At 31.1% G+C, this 23849-nt stretch overlaps 1 protein-coding gene across 6 annotated transcripts; it reads left to right on the top strand.

The window, feature by feature from the left end:
- Positions 1–514: 514 nt before the first annotated feature.
- LOC123193403 (KH domain-containing protein At1g09660/At1g09670-like) lies at positions 515–8812 on the top strand. 6 transcript variants are annotated; one of them, XM_044606382.1, is made up of 8 exons: positions 515–642; positions 811–923; positions 2165–2250; positions 2908–3044; positions 5680–5814; positions 5907–6023; positions 7995–8138; positions 8224–8812. In XM_044606382.1, the coding sequence occupies exons 2-8, from the start codon at positions 820–822 to the stop codon at positions 8380–8382; spliced, it is 882 nt and encodes a 293-aa protein (XP_044462317.1). In that variant the 5' UTR covers positions 515–642; positions 811–819; the 3' UTR covers positions 8383–8812. The 6 variants fall into 6 exon arrangements, with proteins under 6 accessions (XP_044462317.1, XP_044462312.1, XP_044462314.1 ...); XM_044606377.1 differs by having other exon boundaries at positions 2908–3053; XM_044606379.1 differs by having other exon boundaries at positions 528–628; positions 2908–3053.
- Positions 8813–23849: the final 15037 nt, after the last annotated feature.

The raw sequence follows: 23849 nt of genomic DNA, 5'->3' as shown, positions 1-23849 counted from the left end.
AGAGTTATAAAACCAAGTGAATGAGTTTGACCAATCCAACTATCAATACGGCTAATCTCGTTTTAAATTTTCAATCATGTCATTAGAAATGTGCACAATTTGATTTGAATTATAAAATCAAATTAAACTGCTAAAACATTACGATTTGATTAGCTTTACAAATAGTTTGATTTAAATTGATAAATTTTAAAAAAATAGTTTTAGTTTATATTACCGTTTATATAATTTTCAAACCAAATCAAATTATATACTTTGTTAAAATAAGTATATATAAAATAATATTTAAAATTTTTTTTTAATAAGTAATTATACGTATCATTTGTTTTTCATATTTATTTTGTCGTTTTCTTTACATGTTTATTATATATGTATTTCATATTTATTTTATGTGTTTATTTTATATTTTAAAAAATTATAATTTAATTATTATTTATTAAATAATAATATTATATACATAAATAATAACGTATCGTTGTATAACCCATCTATTATCCATGATTTATTTGGTTTAAAAAAACCCTCAATTAGTAGGGCATTTGTATCTCACCGCATATTACAGCCCCATCTCCCCCAACGCTTAAATTAAATTAAAAAAAAAAAAATTGGGAGAAGGGGAGAAACCACAGAGGCAAGACTCTCACAGTAACTCATCTTCTACCATCACCACTTTGCATCTACTTCCCCTTCTCTGTCTTTTCATCCCCCTAGCAAGTCCTTTTCTTCTTCTTTTTCATGTTTTCTTATCTGGTATTTGCTCTTATTGTTGTGTTTATTGTTTTTGATATGTGATTTTTGTTTGACTTGGAACAGCCATCTTCTATGGGAGAGAGAATCACTCCTGGAAGTTACTTCCAGTACCCTCCTTCTGGAGTCCATGCTTCTCCTCATAGATCCTCTTCTTCTCTGCCTTTAGATCGTGATAGGTTGGTTTTTTTATTCCATTTGAGTTGTATGATTGCTTCAAGTTTAAGGTTTTGAATCTCGTGTTGTTTTTTTCTTCTGGGTTTGCTTTGTTTTGGTGGTTTGATTGTTGGGGTGAGAGTTTTGATTGTGTAGTATGATTAGTGGTATCTCAGATTAATTGAACAATGTGACTGAGGTCCTGGACTTTAGAGGAAGATGGATCAATAGTTGTTTTGTACTGGTGATTGTTAATGGAGGTTGAAATTGTGAATCTCGGATTAAAGCAAATGTTATTTTTGCATCTATGTTCTCATAGGAGAGTGATTGTTATCTTTTGGGAGAATTCAAGATCAAGCATAGATGTGTGATATAGACGAGCATGGGCTGCCTACTTCTTATATTTGTTTAGAATTTGCTTATGGTTTTATACTGGTTGAAGGTGCTTATACTTCTTTCATCTTGGCTTCAATTGTTGCTAATGTTGCACTTGAGAATTAGAGTATAAGTCCCTTCTTTTCACAGAAATTGTCCCTTGTAGAAAGCTGTGTCCCGGGAACTTTTAAAGTTTAATATTCATGTCTGCTGTTATTTTAAGTTCATTGTTGTGAAAGCTGGGCAGTTGAACATGATTTAAGAGAATGAAAAACTGACCAATAGTTGTGTTGCACTTAGTGGAGTTTACTTACATACCAGTTTTACTGCTTTCATAATCCTATTTTCTTTCAATCATTTTTTCCTGATTCTGCTTAGGAACCAATTGCAGTATTATATATTAGTAGTGATGTGCTTGTATTATTGTCTTCTTCTTCTTTTTCTCCTTTTCTTTTTTATTTGGCTGCTAGATTGAATTATTAACTTAATCTGTTACTAAAGATATCAGTACTGTGTACCTAACGTTTTGGAAAGAACAAGGAGTGGTATTGTTAAATTAAAAGAATCCTAGAAAGGAAACTTTGTTTTAGCCTCTTTTTCCATTTCTTTCTTTCTTTCTTGCATGATCTTTAGATTGAATTAGGGGCCTTTGGTAGCAGAATTTTACTTTGATCATTTCATATGTATTTGCTTGTATATGATTCCATGATAAAACTTTGATCATAGTATCCACTAACTGATAGATTGCTAATGTTCTATTTTTAAGATAATGTTGAACAAGATATTCTTGTTATGCTCTAAATTTGAATCGTATGAGAAAAAAATATTCCTAGTGTTACTGTTATTTAGGGTTGTAACCAATATGATTTTGATTTGTTGATGATGACAGATATTTGGGTGAATTATTGGCAGAGAGGCAAAAATTAGTTCCATTTATGCAAGTTTTGCCGCAATGCACCAGACTTCTGAATCAAGGTTTGAATCTTCAATCTATTCTTTGTTGTAGTATTCCTGTTACTTTTGTTGATATTACAGGGTTCTGCTTCCTGTGCCTTGAGAAACAGCTTTACAAATTTTAATGGTATATGTGCAGTACACACAGAGTCAAAGGCTTTTGCACATCAGTGGAAGACCACTGAGCCAAATGCATTTGATTCTAAAATATATTAGTTTCACACTTGTTTCAAATTCTAGGTTAGAAGTTCTTGAACTGGAATTTTCTTTTGGCTGTATCATTTTATATGCTCTTTTATGTCATTTTGATTCTTGGTGCTGTTAAATGTGTTGTGAAGTGGCTGTTTTATGATTTTCCATTTTATAATTTTTGTTCTGTTGTAAAGAAACTGAATTGTAGAATGATCTTGTAGTGATGCCAGTAATGTCTCTGCCAAAACCTTTGGATACATTGTCTAGCCGTTATTGTCTCACTGAAGTTGAGACCTGATTTGTTGATACCTTCTGATTATTTCTAACACTGGGCAACAGTTGTATATGCACTTTGAGTTGATTATATTTGGTATCTTTTTTGATGGGAGTTGGTACCTATTGTCTATTGATTCTGATTTCCACAATAATTCACTAGTTCTGGTAATATTTAATAAATACTTTATTCATTGTCTTGTGTCACTGCAGAAATCAGACGGTTAACAGGTTACAATCCAAGTTTTGTTGATCATGAAAGGTTTGAGCTTGATAGTCCATTTAGGTCATTAGGTCAGCCAAATGGAAGACCAATGGAGTTGGAGGGAGTGTCTGTGATGCAAACAGAGGTAAGGAAGGTACTGATTTTTAATGCTTGCCGTGGATTTTATTTTATAATTTGTTTGAATTTCTTTAAATTTATTTTTATTTTTTAATTCTTTGAAGCTTGGGCCATATATTTATAGCTCTGAAACTGAATGAGGATATACTAATCTTTTAGATGTGCTGAAAATTTTCTATTTTAGAAGGGGTACATTAATGTTTGTTTGTTAACTAGTGTTGATTGGTTCATTGACTAGTTCTAATGTAGTAAAGGTACAAAATTATTAAAACATTTATGTGTATTTTCACAAATCAATCTCTAACAAGCTTCTTTTTCAATGTTTTCAACTGCAAATAAAAGTTGGCTTTTTGAACATGCCGTGTTTATTGAAGGCCACTGTATAATCTACTGTAATTGTACTTAAGCTGAGTCAGATCCCTGGTTGTGTCCATATGTAAGACAATTCATTTATGCTCATACCTCTAATGTGGTTCAAATGCCTGAACTCACTTAAGGTTGGGAGAAAGAAGATAATTTGGTGAATGATTTTTCTTCATGAAATGTAAACTTGGGAGGTGAGTACTCAAAAAGCATGATGTTAGGAACCCAACACTTATTCAACCCAAACACAAAATCAAAACACAAAAAACATAATAAACTAAAATATTTCATTACTAAAACCATTACAAGATAAACCGAACAATTCGAGGAGTTCGGGACCTCCCATTTTCCGGCCATTCGAGACGCCGGAGATCTCCCATTTTCCGGCCATTAGAGGCGCCGGAGATCTCCCATTTTCCGGCCATTAGAGGCGCCGGAGACCTCCCTAAATCAGCCAAAGGGCTGCCATCAAACCCAAACCCTAATATTTTTCTTCTCTTCTTTTAAAACTCAAACATATATTTATAAAAGAAATGCGTCATTGGATTGGGAACAAGTGTCCCAATCCTAACATTTCCCTCCCCTTCAAAATCATCTTGTACTCAAGATAAGTTTATGTTTTTTTTTTTTTCAGTTGTTTCTTCCTATCCAAAGCAGTTTCCCAGCTGTTTCTTTTTTTTAAAAAAAAAATTTTTTTTCTCTCTCCCCTGCTTCTTTACTTTTCTTTTCTTCTTTCCAACGCCCAATTCTCTTCCTTTTCTCTTCCCAATAAACCTACCCACTGCCTCCACCTTTTTTCTATTTCTTTATTTTTTTATTTCTCTCTCCTTTCTCTTTCCTTCTTCTTTCCTTCTCCTTGTCTTTTTCTTTTCTTCTTTCTTCTCCTTCGTTCTTGTTTCTTCCTTCTGTCTTTTGTTTTTTTTTTTTTTTTATCTTTTCCGCTTCCGTCGGCGTTTCATTTTCTTCTGCTTCTTCTATTTTCGTTTTCCTCTTCTTCTCATTTTGCGCTTTCAAACTCATTTCTCTCTGTGATGATTTTTCTTCAAGTCAGCCTCCTCCATGAACATTTTCCGGTGACTCATCACTTTTCCGACCATCATCTATCTTCTCCGTTAGATCGAACGCGCTCTGATACCATTTGTTAGGAACCCAACACTTATTCAACCCAAACACAAAATCAAAACACAAAAAACATAATAAACTAAAATATTTCATTACTAAAACCATTACAAGATAAACCGAACAATTCGAGGAGTTCGGGACCTCCCATTTTCCGGCCATTCGAGACGCCGGAGATCTCCCATTTTCCGGCCATTAGAGGCGCCGGAGACCTCCCTAAATCAGCCAAAGGGCTGCCATCAAACCCAAACCCTAATATTTTTCTTCTCTTCTTTTAAAACTCAAACATATATTTATAAAAGAAATGCGTCATTGGATTGGGAACAAGTGTCCCAATCCTAACACATGATAAGATAAGGGTAGGATCTCCAGCAGGTGACTAAAGAAGAAGATTATCAAATAATTTGTGATTTTCTTTGTGAAAGCTTTTGTGCTAACATTGGTGAACATCCATGTAGATTTTTATTATTTAATTTAAAGAAAAGTACAAAAAGAGAAAAAAAATTAAAAACCCTCTGCAAGTTAAGCGTTAACAGAGCTGTGTAAAGTGGTAGGAGGGGATAGTTCATGGAGGTATTTTCTTGATATATTGTTTTTGAATGGCTTATGCACCATCTTGGATTTGCCATGATCTTAAGTCTCGTTGTATTTTGACAAACATATTGCCTTTAGGTGGATGCTGGTGGGCATCAAAAACTAATTTTCCTGAAAAAGTTATATTAAAAAAAAAATTATGTTGGTAGGGAATTTCTCTTGTTTTCTATTCTCATGTTAGATCAGCTTCAACTTTTTAAAAAGGTTTTGGATTGCTTGGTTGTTGTCTTTCTATTGGGCAAGTGGTGGATTGTAAGAACTACTGGGTAGCCATCTCTTGCTTATATCTATCTACACCTAGTCCAATAAGATACTTCTTGATTGGATTTGGTGTAGATAGGTCTTGGAGAGGATTTTGGTCTTGAATATGGGTTATTGGATTGTTTTATATTGCCGATTTGTTCAGTATTACCAGATTTTGATATTAATATACTAAATTGCTTTCTTTTGTGTAAAGTTTTTCCTGTTTTCCTTGCTTTACTGTTGTTAATTAAAGCTTCAGTAAAATGGAAAAAAATTATTATTTTTTATCAAAAATAAAGATTTATTTTTCTTAATGATTACAGGAAAATGGGCATCTCCAAAGAATGGCCTCTTTTCAAAATCCTCCAGTGGGCTGGACAGGAGTGCCAGGAATTCCTACCACACCTATTGTGAAGAGAGTTGTTAGACTTGATGTTCCTGTTGACAAATATCCAAATGTAAGTTAAGATGTGTATATCAATATGAAGTGCTATTTGATTTTTGTTTTGTTCCTATTCAAATCATAGCTTCTAACGTAGAATCATAGCAGTATAATTTTGTTGGCCGAATTTTGGGGCCACGTGGGAACTCTCTGAAAAGAGTTGAAGCGATGACAGAATGTAGGGTCTTCATAAGAGGTCGGGGCTCTGTAAAGGACTCTATAAAGGTATGACTCATCAGAAAATGATTTTCAGTTTTCAAATTGTAATTTGGTGAATATGCATATAAGTAACTTAGAAGTTAGTTTGCAACGTGTTTAAGCTGAGACCATAGTTGTCAAAGGCGTGCCTCAAGCATGCTTAGGCCACGCTTTACTCAAGGTGATGGCCACATCACCTTGAGTACGATTAGGGTGAATAATGGTTCAAAGGTGATCGCCTTTAATGCTTTTTCGACACCTTGGGAGAAGCTTTAGACACCGAAAAAGCACACTTTATTATCACCTAGGATAGCTACGACTAGATCTGAGAATTACTAGCAAATTTTGGACAGTTTTCAGCACAGTTTCTGGCTTTTTGGCAGGTTTTGGGAAATTTTCAGTTAGATATAAGGATTATAGACAATTTTTGAGGTTGACAGTGAGATTTAAGATTGTTGAGAAGATCACTAACAAGTTCTAAGGTTGTCAAGAGGTTAATGGTGAGTTCTAAAGTAGTAAAGAGGTTGTCGACAAGTTCTAAGGCTACCAAAGAAATTGTTGAAAAGATTTAAGGTCATCAGATAGGTTTATTGATCCCTTATAGACGATTGTCAAATAGGTCTAGGCATGATAACTAACTATTGGTTTGATCTGAGAAGTTGTCGGTCAATATTTTTACTGTTGATGTAGTAACATATTTTTTTAAATTTAATGGAAATATAAAAATTTTAATAGGATTTTTTAATTGCCTTTGGTAAAAAATCGACGTTTTTGCCTGGGCAATAAAACTCCACATCGCCTTTTGGTGCTTTTCGCCTTTAACAACTATGGAAGAGACGAAGTTTAACTCATACAACATGATAATATGAAAATTTTGTGCTATAAAGCTGTTTCGTGCTAATTGATTATATCTGTGTGTATAATTAATGTTTCATATTGAAGTTATTTCTGCTTGCATATTAATTGCATTGTCTAATTTCTGGATAAAGTGGAATATTATTTATTCTTGTTTCACTATTTTCCGGATATCATTTATTAGAGGCGACAATTTTAATAAAAAAAATGTTGATTTGGACCAGTGATTGTTCTGATTTAAGCAATCAGGATAAAGATAGTGCCTTTTCCATTTGAAGTGTGGGGATAAAGCTTAAGTAATTAGTTAAGGGCACATTAGAAACATGGGGGTTAGCAGTTGAAACTTCTTGCTCTCATAGCTTGACCTAAAAGCCTAAGCTGTTAGGTAAGGTCTGAAGATTGGTATTTAAGTCTTAGCAATCAGGAAAGAAATCTGGTCAGGTGCTGTCATGTGTAGCTTAATAATATTGATGTTGCTCATCTTATGACTAAATTTTTCTTTTTGGTCATGAATGGAGTACCATGACATTCAATCAAGGTGCTGATAAGCTCTATGCATTGGATTACTTAGGATCCTAAGTACAAGGTATGAGACATAGACCCCACATCGAAAAGTATAAGTTTTTGGTGTGGGATTTATGTGACTTTAGACATTCCAATTAGAACAATTAGTTTTTGGGTTGTGATCCTCTCAAAGTTTGTATTATTTGGTATCAAAGCTATCATGTCTTTTAGTTGTAATCATGTGGCATGGGTCGTGGCATTGACATTGCAATGTTCGTCTAGGGCTAGCAGGGAGCTGGTACAGAGCTAGCCTGTGTGGATGCCTAGGCTATAGAGCGTGGTGATATTTTAGGATCCCAAGTGCAAGGTATGAAACTTGAATCTCACATTGGAACGTATGAGCCTTTATGTGGGGTTTATATCACTTGGGATTCTTCAATCTAAATAACTAGTTTTTGGGACATGGTTCTATCAATGTTTGTATCAGAAAATGAATCTGTGTTGTTAGTAATAACTTTTCATCTCATTTTGGTTTGAAGTGTGAAGTGACATGTCTAATTTTTCATATACATGGTTTCTTTGGGTGCATGTTTTAACCATCTTGAATTTGCTTGATAATTCCTGACTTAACCTTTTTAGGAAGATAAACTAAAAGATAAACCTGGTTATGAGCATCTAAATGAGCCACTGCACGTGTTAGTGGAGGCTGAATTTCCAGAGGATATAATAAATGCTCGCTTGGATCATGCAGTGGCAGTATTAGAAAATCTTCTGAAGCCAGTGGTATGAACAAGAATGCATTCATATGTTATCTTTGTTGCTTTGTCTGTTGGACCATGACCTTGTTCAAACTCATTTTTTAATGCAGGATGAATCCTTGGATCATTATAAGAAGCAACAATTAAGGGAATTAGCAATGCTAAATGGCACTCTAAGAGAAGAAAGCCCCAGCATGAGCCCGAGTATGAGCCCAAGCATGTCACCCTTTAACAGTGCAGGATTGAAGCGTGCGAAGACTGGAAAGTAAACCCCATATGGTAATGATCATAATTATTGAACTTGCTAGACCACTGCAGATGGACTGCAGTCCTGATGACTTCAACTATATTGTTCTTTGGAGACTCAGGGATTGAGAAGTGATAAGTTGGAAGCAAGTGTAAGTTAAGCACTTGAAACGTTGGCGTGCCAGATGGGTTATCTGTTTGATAGTTGTGTTCTATATGGCTAACATGTTGATCTACCGCCTCGATTCTTTCATGTATAATTCCTTTGAATGATATGAATTTGTTATTTGATTGGATAAAAAAAGTAGCTGATTCCTTTGTTATTCAGGCTAGGTGTTTAGTTAATGTTATGTGAAGTTTATATGTACTTTGGCGGATAATTTGCCTTGACATTCTTATGCCTATTTACTTGAAACAAATGGATAATAAACTGTATTGTTGTTTCTTTTGTCATCATGCTTTGTTGTAACTTAGGCCTATAAATCTTGTCTTGCCATGAAAGACAAGATGTTTCAACATAACTTTTTCTAAAGATCTTTCAAAGAAACTCCTTTAAAAGCCATGAAAAACGACAAGTGAAGCTTTGGAAGTAAACAAATCAAGTGCTTAAAGATTATCTTATATTTTCCATGTCGGTCGACTTGTATATATTTCATTTTTAACAAATAGTTAAGCATTGTAATTTCATAAACATTTCTCTACTATTGTAACCAAGTGTTGGTAGCCCTTTTAACGGTAGTTCTTTAATAAACATAGGTGTTACTACAATCAAGAAGATTACTCAAAAATCACTTTCACACACAAATGCAAGGTAACTCTTTCACAAGGTGATGATTTTGAGTTCCTACCTAGTCTTTCAAAATTATACTCTTTAACATATGTTATTGAACAGTATGACGATTTTGTGCTAACAATGATCAACGGTTCATAAACAAATAATATCAAATGATTTGTGTGTAAATGCAAAGAATGGGTCTTACTATGGCATGGACAAATATGACATATTCTTTGTATTTTCTTTTCTGAATAATGTATATAATGTTTGTCATACTTCACAAATGTATGTATAGCCAAATACAATTTTTGAGTCGTGGTCATAAGATTATTTTCTTAGTCATATGTACAATACTAAAAGAGCAGTCACATGGTCAAGTTGTTGCATTAAAGAAAAAAATGAGAAATGTTGCAGGCTATTTTGTAGTTTTGAATTCTAACTTTCTAATGGTTATTGTTATTAATTCTTGAAGTTTTTATTTTCATTATGGATTTTATATGTATAATTTTTTTTTTCTAACAATGACATATAAACTATTAACTGCAGCAAATATGAAAGAATTAATTAAAATTACTAGAATTTTATTATAATTTGACATTTATGTTATGAATGATTTGTTAGTTACGAAAGTGCCCAAATTTTAGTACAAATAAATTTCAAATTGTAAATATTTCTAATGATTTAAGATATATTATAATTTGAAATTTATACTATGGAATTTTTGTTAGTCAACAAAGTAACCAAATCTTAATATAAATAAATTTCAAATTATATATATTTGTAGTGATTTGAAATTTATTATAATTTGAAATTTATATTATGGATAATTTGTTAGTAATTAAAGTGGACAAATCTTAATGTAAATAAATTTCAAATTGTAAATATTTCTATTGAATTGAAACTTATTATATTTTAAAATTTATATTTATGAATGGTTTGTCAGTCATGAAAGTAGACAAATTTTAATGTAAATAAATTGTAAATTATAATTTATTGTTATTATTTTAATTTACCCACGAAGTTTTACATTTAAAGATGACATTAAGAGTCTGTAATTATATTTGTTTATAGGTAAACTGAAGTTTTCATTATGAGACACTTCGAGATTAGCCTAAAAATTAATAAACTGTTTTCATAATTGACAAACATGATTGTGATAATTAGTATATTCTATTAGTTTTACGTTGGATATCCAAAGATAACAAATTGATCTAAATATTGCATATGTGGTTACCAATTATTATTTATGTTTGTATATTTTAGTATCACCTAAAGGAGAACTTTGATATACTTTACATTATATTTTAAATCTAAATTTAAGTGATAAATTTTATAACTCAAAGCATTAATGTTGAGTATTTTAGTTTTATTTGACAGTATTTGTACCCGTTTCACTTTCATTCGCATGCTTCTTTTGTTATCTTATTTAATGGATTGAATATCTCTAATTAGAGTGAACAAGTTTAGTTTCACTTTAGTGTTATGAATCTTAATTTACACTATGAATTGAGAAAATCGCTGCTATTATTAATGACAGTAGCGATGATGAAAAGCTTTATATAAAGTTTAGGGAAGATTAAGCAAATTAAGTTTAATGTTTATGCAAATGATAGTTGAAACAACTTAAAGTCAACTCTTTATAAAACTGACGATGCTAAGGAATTTAATAATTTTGTTGGATAATGTTCTCAAATTGATGATAAGTCATTTGTTGATACATTAATGTGTACTTTAATTGTCATGGAATATGATGATTCACATACCATGCATGAACATTTTTTTGAGATGATAATTGATAAACTTAGTGGCAAAATTAAAGACATCGGGAATGAATGTGGATGAGTACCAGTGATGAATGTGGAAATCAATAGATAGACTTTCATAAGCCTCCCTCAAATGGTATCTTAAATTTAGTGAAACAATCATTTTTTGTTTTTAAGAAAATATTGTTGATCGGTGTATATATATAAAGGTTATATACTTGTTGCTATTGACAATTGGTTTTTTTTCTTCACGCCTTTGACTACCATCTTTGACACCGACGATCTCCTCTTTCCACCCCAAATCGTTGCCGTCTCTATCTCTTCACCTCTTTGGCCATATCCACTCATCAACAACAATGATTTTCGTTAAATTCAGACAAATCGTTTAGACACATCGTCGTCTAGACGATTCATTTGGATGCGTCGATGTCCAAACGATTTGTTTGGATGTCAACATGTCTAGACAGTTCATTTAACACCATTGACAAGTGGATTTGGCTGGAGAGGTGAAGAGACGAAGATGATGACGATTTAAGGTGGAAAGGGGATGTCGTCAATATTGGAGATGGTGGCTAGAGGGATGAAGAAAAAAAAAACCATAGGTTTGTAGAGGAAAATGTGACTTTTTAAAGTTAAAAATTTTTAGATAGAGGTGAAGTTATTAATTTTTATAGCATAGGGAGAAAATATAATAAATTTTATATTTTTTAATATTATTGATAAAATATCGATTTTATCTTTAATCTTAATTGAAAATTCTAATAGCAGTTGACCTATGAGTAGATATTTAGGTTTTTAAAATGTCGTGGGCGTGTTTTTGAGATTGGGTTAAAACTTGAATGAGAAATAGTCCTTTGACCTTTTAGTTATGCATGATTTTACCATGTTTAAGTGCATGATGCATACTTGATTTCCTTTTCTTTCATCTTCTCAAGTTGTTGAGTTCACATCTTTGAAGTGAACCAATTTGTTAATCTGGATTCATTTCCTCAACATTTTTACATTCTTCAATCGAAGTTACATTTAGATAAAACAAACTTTCAAGCAGAGATCGTAAAACTTTTCAAACCAATTAATTTAGCATTAGAACATGTCTTTCCTAAAACATATGACTCACTCGAAATATTACATAACTTTGCATGAAAATCAAACATAGTTTCTGAGTCAAGCATTTCTAGATTTTCAAAATTAGTTATGAGTCATCCAAGGCTAATTTACTTTATACACTTAGCTTTCTCATTCTTAATTCTAAACTTCTACCAACGTGCTCACAAAATAATACAATTACTATTAGTCGTTCATGGATTGCCAATGAAGAATTTATGTACTTTTTAAAAATAATATCATCCATATTTTTCAAAATTCATAGATTAATTAATGGTATAAATGAATAGGGATGTAGTCAGGAAATTATTTTTCTTTTTTATTCATAAAAATTATACATATATAATTTCTCTTTTTAAGCATAAAAAATTCACTGATGTGCTATGAAGTGAATTCCAACGTGCGAAGAAAAGCTTTCTCACCCCACTTGCATTTTATTTTTAACAATGAACTTTCACAACATATTGCTGTGATATTTTGCTCTTACTCTTCGGATTTAGTTTTTTTTTTTTTTTTTAAACTTTCTTTCCTCAATTCTTTCATCATTTTGAGGTTCAAATCAAACGAGAATTTTAAAATTCTCTAGATTATTAAATTTAAAAGAAAAGGGATTTAGGAATTTAAAGGATTTTCTATAATTCTTATCGTATTTATGAACTTCAGTTACCGCAAGGAGTTAGTCTTGTTTATCATGAACATTATTCAAAAACTTGAATTAATGAATCCTTTTCGTTTATATTTTTTATGAATTTATTATAGAATTCTTATTATTTGATGTCTTTATTTTTTTATTTTTAAAGAATTCAAGCTTTTAGGGGAAATTTTGTTTGGTACTTTTCATGAAATTACTCCTGCGAATAGAAATAGATAACTAAAGTGGAGTTTTTAATCCTATTTCCTTACGTCATAAATGATGTGTCACTGTGTGTGTGCCTCTCTCTCTCTCTCTATATATATGTGTGTGTGTGTGTGTGTGTGTGTAAAACAACTCTCATATTTGATACATCATTTAGGACTTTGAAGTATGAGATGGATAGCATTACTCTTACTCTTAATTATTTGCAAATGAAGGTTATATATAGTAAGACATCATTTGGAAAATGATTTTGTAGGTGTTAAGAATACATATTATTAATCAAAATATATTATAGATATTTAGGAAGACAACAAAGAATACTTAACATTTGGATTTTTTGCCCTAATGTTAAATTTATTAATGGTAAATTATTAATCGCCAAATGACTATTTCCCACCTAGTGTTTGATAAAATAATATATTCTCATCCTTTAAATTAAAAAAAAAAATTTCACCCATTTGTTAAAGTCATCTATTGATTTTAACTATCAAATGACATTTATGTTATTTTTCTAAATATTATATAGAGTTAATATCACTTTCATTCTTAATAGTATAAACAAATTATACTTTCATCATAAATACTTTATTTTTTCTTTCTATTTTCATTTTACCCATATGTGATACCAACTTGGTGTGATATCAATTGAAATCAGATTGACCAATACAATTCTAAACACCATGGACGGTTAATATATTAATATCATCATCGACTAATAAAGGATTATTGTTTTATTAAACCTTAGGTGGAAAATAGTCCTTTGGTCATTATTAATTAATCCTTCAGTCCTGACTAAAGTAGAAGCACAAAGCCTATTTAGGCAGAGATTTATTTTTCCATTCAAAATTGCCATTAAAACTTCAATATGTAGTCAAATAAGCATAAATTCTTTGATCAGTACAGTACTAAAAATAGACATAACATTAATAAATTCTGTCGTACGCACATTAGATTCACTTTGTCATTTTCGCCAAAACCTCAATAAAATCAAAATTTCTCTTTCAATTCTTTGCGGATTTTCCTTTCTGCAACAATCTGTTACAGATAACAATCATAAATCCATTTAACAAGCCTATCTTGTTTATGACTGTTCTACTGCTATACATGATTATGTCCGATGCTTCGTTTTTTCATTTCCATCGACCTAAAAGAACCGTAAGCATCCTTAATTGTTTAGATTCGACTGACGAGAACATTATAGTGTATTGCATCTTCGTTGATGGGTTCTGCAGGCCATCTTACCTTTATTAAAATTTTTTATTAAATATAATTGCATATATGTATTTAAAAAAATACATGTTACAATTTAGTTTGGTTTAAAAATCGTCTATACCATAACATAAACTGAAAACTATTTTAAAAAAATTTATCAACCAAAATCAAACAATTTTATAAACCAAACCATAATTTTTAAATGGTTTGGTTTGGTTTTACGGTTTGAATCAAATTATATACATCTTTAGTAGGGATAGTCCAATAGAATATTATAATTAAGAACCTAAATAAGTGTATAACTTCAATTTTAAAATAATACAATTGATAATCAATGAGATTAACGCCCACTTGTTAAATATTTAAATTTAATTTTCAATCCATATGATAAATGTGATCGTCATAAATATTAAAATTATTAATAAATATATGACATATCGAACATAATAAGTTCAAATTAATAGTACTTATAACATACCAACAAAAAAAAAATTACAAATAGTTTTTTACAATTTTACCAAAAAGAGTTATTAAATTAAAATGAATATCTTCAGGTGATGTAAATTTAGTCTTTGGTGACACAATGCCAATTTTTTTATTGTTTCAAATTAGGGGTAAAGATTTTGTAGATTGAAACTTTTTCTATCAAATGAAATAGATAAAAAATATTAGTCTTTTTGCCGCTATGATGTTATATAATATTTTGTTTAAAATGTTCAGATCGATTCTAGTTGGCTTCATGTCAACCCTAATCTGACTTGATTTTTTAAGGATCAATTCGAACCTAATTCGAACTATTTTTTGCGTAAAAAATCATAATCCTAATCTGATTTTTTTATATCGTGTAAGGTTAACGGGTAGTATCAAATTTTGCTAGGTCTACTTTCACTTCACCCCTACAACTTAACTCTAACAAAAAAATCACATTGATATGGTAAGCTTTCAATCAAAATCACACTGATTAGTGCATTTCTTGATGACATCGATGATAAATACATTGATGCTGTCAACAACTATTAAAGAAAGAGAAATTTTCCTTTCATCAAACCTTGGATGTAAAATAGTGATGTCACTATTATTAATTAGTCCTTGACTAAAAGCGAAGCTTGAAGCCTATTTAAGTGGAGATGTAATTATCCATTCAAATTTACCATTAAAACTTTAATATGTAGTTAAATAAACATAAATTCTTTCTCCAGTATAATACTAAAAATGGGCATAACATTAATAAATTTTGTTATATACACGTTAGATTCACACTGTCATTTTCTCCAAACTCAATAAAACTAAAATTCCTCTTTCAATTCTTTGGTAGGTACATGTGGAACCTTATACATGATAGTGTGTTTAAGTTAACTCCCTGTGTGCACCTATTCCATACACAATTGTGTGATAAGTGCCATATGCCTATGTATATAAGTTAAAAGGCACACAAACGTGGATAGAAAAACACACGACCATGTACCACTAGTTAAAGTCAAAAGATGATTATATCCTAGGTTAATTGCATAGAAGGGGAGAGTTAAGCAAGAAGTATAATGAACCATTACAGGATAAAGAATTCAAGAAAGATATAGATTAGGTGCCCAACTATGTAGGCGACGACACAAGCTCAAATCGAATTGAATTTGAGTCGAAAGTTAGCAACTTTAAGGTTAGTGTCACACCTTTAGATAGTCACCAGCTATGTGCGTAAGTGACGATAATCATGAAAATGTGCGTAAGTGACGATAATCATGAAAAATAATAAGGTTGGATACCTATGAGATGTATCATGCACTTGATGCCAAGGTGCATAGCCACCCAGATTAGTTTGTGTACGTGGTAAGGATATAACTTTTAGATATTCCTTATGTGATCAATAGGGTGCAACCACATATGTACCCAAGGTAGGGCTATCTTTGCATGGTTAATCAGTAGTACCAATTAGCTTATATGGTAAGGCAAAGAGCTTCTATCATAGATTTTTCCATGTGATTAAGGTGTCCCAATTAGTTAACCTAATAGGTTGTTTGACATGTGCACAACACATAATAATAGCTTTCACCAAGGTATCAAATATGCCAATTTCAACTTTGGTCTCCCCAGTTTTCTTAAAGAATCCATGTTAAGGCATCAAAGTATCGTAGTGTGACCATCCTATTTAGCTTATGAATGGAATACAAGTTTTATCCCTAGTTATTTTAATAGCTAGGGATGCTGAAAAGTCTTCATTTACTGAGTTTTACTCACATGTTTTCTTTTGTTTGTTTTGCAGGTAGAGATAAGTAACAAGGCAGGTGGAGATCCAATGGTCTTGCAAGCATCTGCACGAGGAGAGGGGCGTTTTGACATTTCAGCTTTTTATTAGAGATGTAGTTATTTTTATTACTATTGCTACTATTTTTAGACACTTGTCATTTTATGCAGTTATTCTTATTAGATCGCCTTTTTACACGCTTTATAATTATGATCATGCATTAAAGTTTTAAAATAGTATAGTTGTACATGTCTCTTTTGGTATATTTCCATTAGGAGTATGTATCTAAGGAGGGGTGTTATAAGAATGCATCTTAACTATATATGGTAGGGAGGATTATTTTGGTACAATCTATCATTTTTGGCTTTACTGATCTATTCCATGCAGATTATTAGTCTACTAGTTAGTATATGCAATGGAGTTGAGGAAGCTTGTAGATCTTTCAATTGGAATAGTAACTCAAATAGGAGAAAAGTGAGCTTGGTTAAATGGGATAATCTTTGTCAACCAAAAGACAGAGATGGATTAGGAATCAAATACATGAAAATCATGAATAAGGCTCTTTTAATGAAAATTGGTTGGGGCTTAATTACAAATTTAGAATCCTTTTGGGCTCAAGTGTTGAAATCCACGTACTTGACTATTGATCAACATGTCCTAGATGATCGCTCTAAGCAAAATTGTTCCAACTTATGGAAAAGGTTACAATGAATATGGAACGACATCAAAAAAGGGATTAGATGGCAATTAGGTGATGGTAAGTCATCTAATTTCTAGTCAGATATATGGATTGATGATGACTATCCTATTGTTCATCTTGTAATAACACCTATTCCTGATAATGAATTGAGTAGGAAAGTTGCTAATTATGTCACAACAAATAGGACTTGGGATTGGGCGAGTTTCCAACATTTGCTCCTATCTAGTGTTATGCTTAAAATTGTAGCGGTGAAACCACCACAAGCTCATGATGATGAGGATAACATTTATTGGGCATATTCCTCCATAGGTAAGTTCACAACTCGGAGTGCATATGCAACTATTGTAGGGGACTCCTAGAATCAATTAGCCGTTGGTTGGAAGTTAATTTGGTTTTGGAATGGTCCTTAATGCATTCAGGTATTTCTTTGGTTGGTTATGCATGATAGATTATTTCTTAATGTGGAGAGAGTTCACAGACATCTGGTGAGTGATGACACTTGCTTTAGTTGTATAGGTGGAGATGAAACAATCATCCAAGTCTTGCGAGATTGTCTTTTGGCAAGACAAGTATGGGCTTGACCTATTCCAGTCAGTTACCAAAATGGTTTTCTTTAGAGGTGACACAAAAGAGTGGTTGTTAAACAATTTAAGAAATCATTATGGTATACATATTCAGATTAATTGGGTCATTATTTTTGGAGTTGCATGTTGGTCATTTTGGCTTTAGAGGAACAAATTCTGCTTTGACGAAACCTTTCAATATCATCAGGATATAGTTACCATGATCAAGCAGAAAACTATGGAAATAATTTAGGCACAGGCTTATTTTTCCATTCTCAATGGCAAATGTATTGTGCCTCTTGTGGATATGCCTATTGGTTGGAAGCCACCAACTTGGTTGTGGCATGTGATCACATGGGTTCATGAAGTGAAGGATTTTCAATGAATATTGGTTGTTGTTCTATATTCAAGTTGAACTATTGTCAATTTTAATTGGTCTCATTATGGCTTAGAGGAGGGGTGTGAGCAATTTATTTGTGGAAATTGATAGTAAAGTGTTAGGATCTCAAGTGCAAGGTATGAGACTTGGATCCCACATTGAAAAGTATGGACAACTAGTGTGGGGTTTATATGACATTGGGCTCTCCCATCTCAATAACTAGTTTTTCAGGTGTGGTTCTCTTAAGATTCGTATCATTTGGTATTAGAGCCATCACCATGTCTCCCAGTTGTAATCGTGAGGCGTGGGTGGTGACACCGGCATTATAGTGTTCACTCGGGGCCAGCAGGGAGTTAGCGCACAGCCAGCCCGCGTGGGCACCGGGGTTGCGAAGCGTGGTGGTATGTTAGGATCTCAAGTACAAGGTATGAGACTTGGATCCTACATTAAAAAGTATGGACAACTAGTGTGCGGTTTATATGGTTTTGGACTCTCTTATCTCAATAGTTAACTTTTGAGGTGTGGTTCTCTTAAGGTTCGTATCATAAAGTAGTAGTAGATATTCTGTAAGGCAAAAAAGAGTGTGGGGCAAAAGCATATCTTTTAGTTATTGGTATTTGACGTGCATTTTCGTCATGTTTACAAGGAAGCTAATATGTCTGCTGATTAACTCTGTGGTTACATGAATTTACATCTCCACCTCATGGGATTTTACTTTGGCTTTTGCATGATATTAGTGGAATTGTTTATCCTCATAGTTATGTTGTTTAGGTGTTTGGGGCTTTAGCCCCCTTTGCAACCAAATAAAAAAAAATGTGTCATGTGTCATTAGAAAACGAGATAACATTAAAAAAAAAAAAAAAGAAAACTGAAAACCTGCCACTCCCATTAATTGCTTCATAGTGCCCGTTGTAATAAACAAATAAAATATTCGTTTAAAGAGTTTTACAAATCAGAAATGAATTTACTTTATTGCCCTTCTCACTAACGATTTCTATCCAATTTTAACATTTAATGGGTGGAATTTTGAATTTTACAAAGTTCATCGGTAAGACTTTGAAAAAACATTAAACTATGGGTGTGCATAAGTCCTTTGACCTTTTATAAAATCCACTCAAAAACAAAATAGATGAGAAAATAACGAAATTTTATCTTGAGTTGAGACCTATTTTTACCAAATTCAACAAAATTTTAAATAAAATATTCAACATTTTTAATGCTTTCCCTGGGAATCAAGCTTAGCCTAAGAACCATTAATTCTGAAAGATTTCGTAACCAAGATTGAAATATATTATATATTTAATAAAATTATGTGCATATATAATAAGTACAAACTTGGATGTCAAAGGTGGTGAATGTTAGTCATTTTTAAATGTTTGAAGACTATGACTAGGGTTAGACTAATTTGAGCCAAACTAAGTTTAAGATTGGGCTTGTTAGAGTTCAGCTCGACTCAATAACATATTTTTTTTAATTAATTTTAAACTTATTATTGATTAATTTAAACAAAATTGATAAAAATATGAATAAATAGTTTTTTTCCTTATATTTAACTATTTGAGTAATACGTTAATTTATCCTATACAAGGAAATACAAATACAATTAATAAACAATAATGTAAAAGGGAAAACATATATTTAGAATATTTGCTAACCTAAAAAATCATATATTTAAGATATATTATAACATAGGAAAATATATATTTAAAATATATTCTAATATTACTCCCTTCTACACCAATGGATGAACAAAAGAATACTTTCATTTTATTTAATAAGTCATAAATATACATATACAAGATGAAAAGCCTTTGAAACCGACAACATGAATGGTTCCTATAGGGCACATACTAACAAGAATAACTAGGTGGAGGATGCATGTAAACCTCTTTCTGTAAATCACCATTAAGAAATGTATTTTTGACCTCCATTTAAAGAAGTCACCATTGTTTAATAATAGGAGTGGATAAGATACTTCAGTAAGAGGCTAATCAAGCCATAGGGGCAAAAGTCTCTTCATAATCAATGCCATATTATTGAGTATATCCTTTGGCTACAAGGCATGGTTTGCAGCACTCTACATAACCATTTGAACAAGTTTAAATCTTATAAATCCATTTACAGCCAACCAAGGTTTTATTGAGGGGATCAATCAAATCCCAAGTACAAAACAAGTTTTTATTAGGTTTTTATGAAATGAAGATTAGATATTCAATTTATGTTTATAATAGTATAAAGGAGTGCCTATTTATACCATACAACAAGACTAAAAGGAAAAATCTATACAGTCAGTATGATTAAGGTCAATCACTATAATTAGGGTATCAATTACTATGATTAAAGGTCAATAGTTATGATAAAATCAATCACTATGATTAAGGTATCAATCAGTATGATTGAGAGTTAACCACTATGATTAGATTAATTACTATGATTAAGGTGTCAATGATCACTACAATTGAGAGGCAACTATTATAAATTATGCAATATCAAGAATCTCTACAGTTACGCTAATGCATAGTTTTTCTCATACTGGATTTTTCACATAAATCATATGATCTTGTTTGGAGTATTTGTACATTTTGCTACTTATTTTCTTTTGGTTTCTTAACACCAATGCATGTATTGGAATCTCTCAAAAGTGATTATATGAAAATGATTGGTTTTCAAGGCTTTTGAAATCATTGAATATATATGTATCTTCTACATTCCTTTGTTCAGTATTGCCAATGAATAGAAATAGTCGGCGTAATCATACATGCCAAAGAAGTAGGAAATGCAAACCATGCTTTCTTGCATCTATGCTTTCTTCTTGTCAACATCAATGACTCTTTGATGAAAGAAACTTAGAAGAAAAGAGTAAAATGCTTTTTTTTTGGGTAAGTAATATACATTTTCCCACTCAAGGTAAGATACAACACAAAATTGCAATGAAGAGAGGGTGTACGTGGGAAAGATAAGGGGATGGAAGAGAAGGTGGACTGAGGGTTTGGTACTGTGAGATGGGTTGTGAAGAAAGGGAGGTGGTGGGGGCCTACAGGAACAAAGGAAAATGATGGTGAGGGTGAATTTAAAAAAAGAAAAAAAGAAAGATCTTTTGCAATTTAGATATTTAAAGGTTGGGAAAACGTTATTTACTCTAAAAAAATCAACCAAAAAAAAAAAAAGAAAATCCAATTGATGAAAGAGTTTAGAAAAGTTTGTGGATTAAAGCACGCCGAAGCTCCATCCCAAGAGAAGAAACACCGTCACTGTACCAGAAATTTTTATTCATAGTTTTTTTCTTTTTTAAATCAAATAATTTCCCGAGGATGCTTAACCAAAATAATTTTAACATAGTGTATTAATAATTTTATTTTTAAGAAAAGAGGTTATCATTTTTTTTTTCGAAAGAAAACAATTTTCCTAACGTAGTATAAGTGATGTGTGTGTGCATATATATATATATATATATATATATATATATATATATATATATATATATATATATATATATTAAGAGAGATAATTTGATTGTTAACTTTTTTTTCGAAAAAAAAAAAACACATTTCCAATGTTAAAAAGCTAAAAGTTAGGAATCATGGTTTTATAAATTCCACTTACAGAAATAGTAACATATATAGTAATATTTTGGTCACACCATTTTGAAAATAGTAACACCTGTAGTAATATTCAAAATATATTATTTATTAATGGTAGATTATTAATTAAGCTTTGACTAAAGGGGAAACCTAATGCCTAATTAAGCATACATTTATTTTTTCCATTAAAATTTACCATGAAACTTCCATATGTAGTCAAATAAACATCAATAAATTACTATTGATGGACATAACATTGTTTTTTTTTTTTTTTTGGGGGTGGGGGGTGTAGTGGAGATAATTTGGACATAACATTGTTAGGTTCTGTTTGGTGGACTTTAAATTCATTCTTTCATTTTCTCTTAACCTCAGTTAAATCAAAATCCTATCTCTCAAGTCTTGCCCTTTCTAATAATCAGTAACAAGCATGAATCCATTCAACAAGCTTATCTTGTTCATGATTTTGCTAGATCCATACATGATTATGTGCGATGCTTCTATCTTCCATCGACCCCACAGAACTGTAAGTGTCCTTAATGGTTTGGAAACGACTGGTGAGAACATTAATGCAGATTGCAAGTTCGTTACTGGGTTGCACAAGCCAGCCCACCTTCATAACATTATTGCTAGAGATCACATTATGAATTATAATTTTCGAGACGGGCTTATAGGAACAACTAAATTGTATTGCAGTTTTCTATTTTCTGGCCAAAATCATGACATCAAAATTTTCGACTCGGACAGAGATGACTGCAGACAATGCAACTGGATTATTACTTCAAAATATAACCTTGCTTGTATGCTTCCGCTGGTTGGTAATCAAACTTGTCGTCCATGGAGCTAGTCTTGATCTACTTTAAGTCATGTAGTTTCTTTTTCTATGATAAACTCACTGTTTTGACAAGTTTATCTTAAATAAAATATATACTTACATATTCAACTATGTATTTGTGCATTGCTTAACTTTATGATATATACTTTCTAAACTAGATTTATAATTCCTTATGGTATTTTTTCTAAATATTTTTATTTCAATAACATAAGGAGCTTGTCTTATATCCTTCATCTCAAAATTTTTCGTCTCATGTAATATGCAAATTTCTATGTTTCAACAAGTCTTCAACCAAGAAAGACATGAAACAAATTTTAATTCAGAAGTAATGTTATGTAATATATTTCATTACAAAAGAAAATATATAAATATAAGATTTTGACCCTTACAAATATGCATACTCCTATTTCATTACATCATAAATAAAGTGTCATCGAATGTATATCATTTCTTTAAATAAAATATAACAACTCTTATATGTAATACGTCATTTGGGATATGAAATTTCAGATGGATAGTTACTCTTGCTCTTAATTATTTATATATAAATGTCCCAAACAAATACACATAATTTGGGAGATGATTTTTTTTTTTTTTTAGGATGAGTAGTATTATTGAAAATATATTATAGATATTTAGAAAGACAAATACTAAACATTTAAAATCTTTGCCCTAATATTAAGATTTATTAATGGTAAATTATTAATGGTTGTATGACTATTTTCCTTTAGAGGTTTGATGAAATAACTATTCCCATTGTTTAAGTTTGAAAAAATATTTCCCACCGATTTTTCAAAACCATCAGTTTGTTTTAATTGTCAACATGTATTTATATTATTTTATCCAAATATTATAATAGGATTAATATTAGAGCGGATAATTTTAAACACAACCGTTACCCTAACACAATATAATATGAAAAAAAGGGGTTAAAGTTGAGTTTTTTTGATCCAAAAGTTAATTTAGGTCAATTTGATATGACTCAAAATAAAATAAAGTCATGCTAGGGTTGACACGAAAATAACCCGAATTAACTCGAACTAACCTGAATGTTTAGAAAAGTATTTACTATAATATAATTTGTTATAAGCAAATTAAAAAATATTACTAGATTAATATCAACAACAGTTAAAATCCTTATATATAGTATATAGTTATATCTTCATATGATTATAATTATTTTGATTATTTTTTATTTTTATCCAAATATTATAATAGGATTAATATTAGAGCAGATAATTTTAAACACAACCGTTACCCTAACACAATATAATATGAAAAAAAGGGTTAAAGATGAGTTTTTTTGATCCAAAAGTTAATTTAGGTCAATTTGATATGATTCAAAATAAAATAAAGTCATGCTGACACGAAAATAACCCGAATTAACTCGAACTAACCTGAATGTTTAGAAAAATATTTACTATAATATAATTTGTTACAAGAAAATTAAAAAATATTACTAGATTAATATTAACAACAGTTAAAA

The sequence above is a fragment of the Mangifera indica genome, chromosome 12 (assembly GCF_011075055.1).
Source record: "Mangifera indica cultivar Alphonso chromosome 12, CATAS_Mindica_2.1, whole genome shotgun sequence".
Taxonomy (NCBI): Eukaryota; Viridiplantae; Streptophyta; class Magnoliopsida; order Sapindales; family Anacardiaceae; genus Mangifera; species Mangifera indica.
Note: the sequence above shows the minus strand (reverse complement) of the source record. Positions and strands in the feature narration are given on the sequence as shown.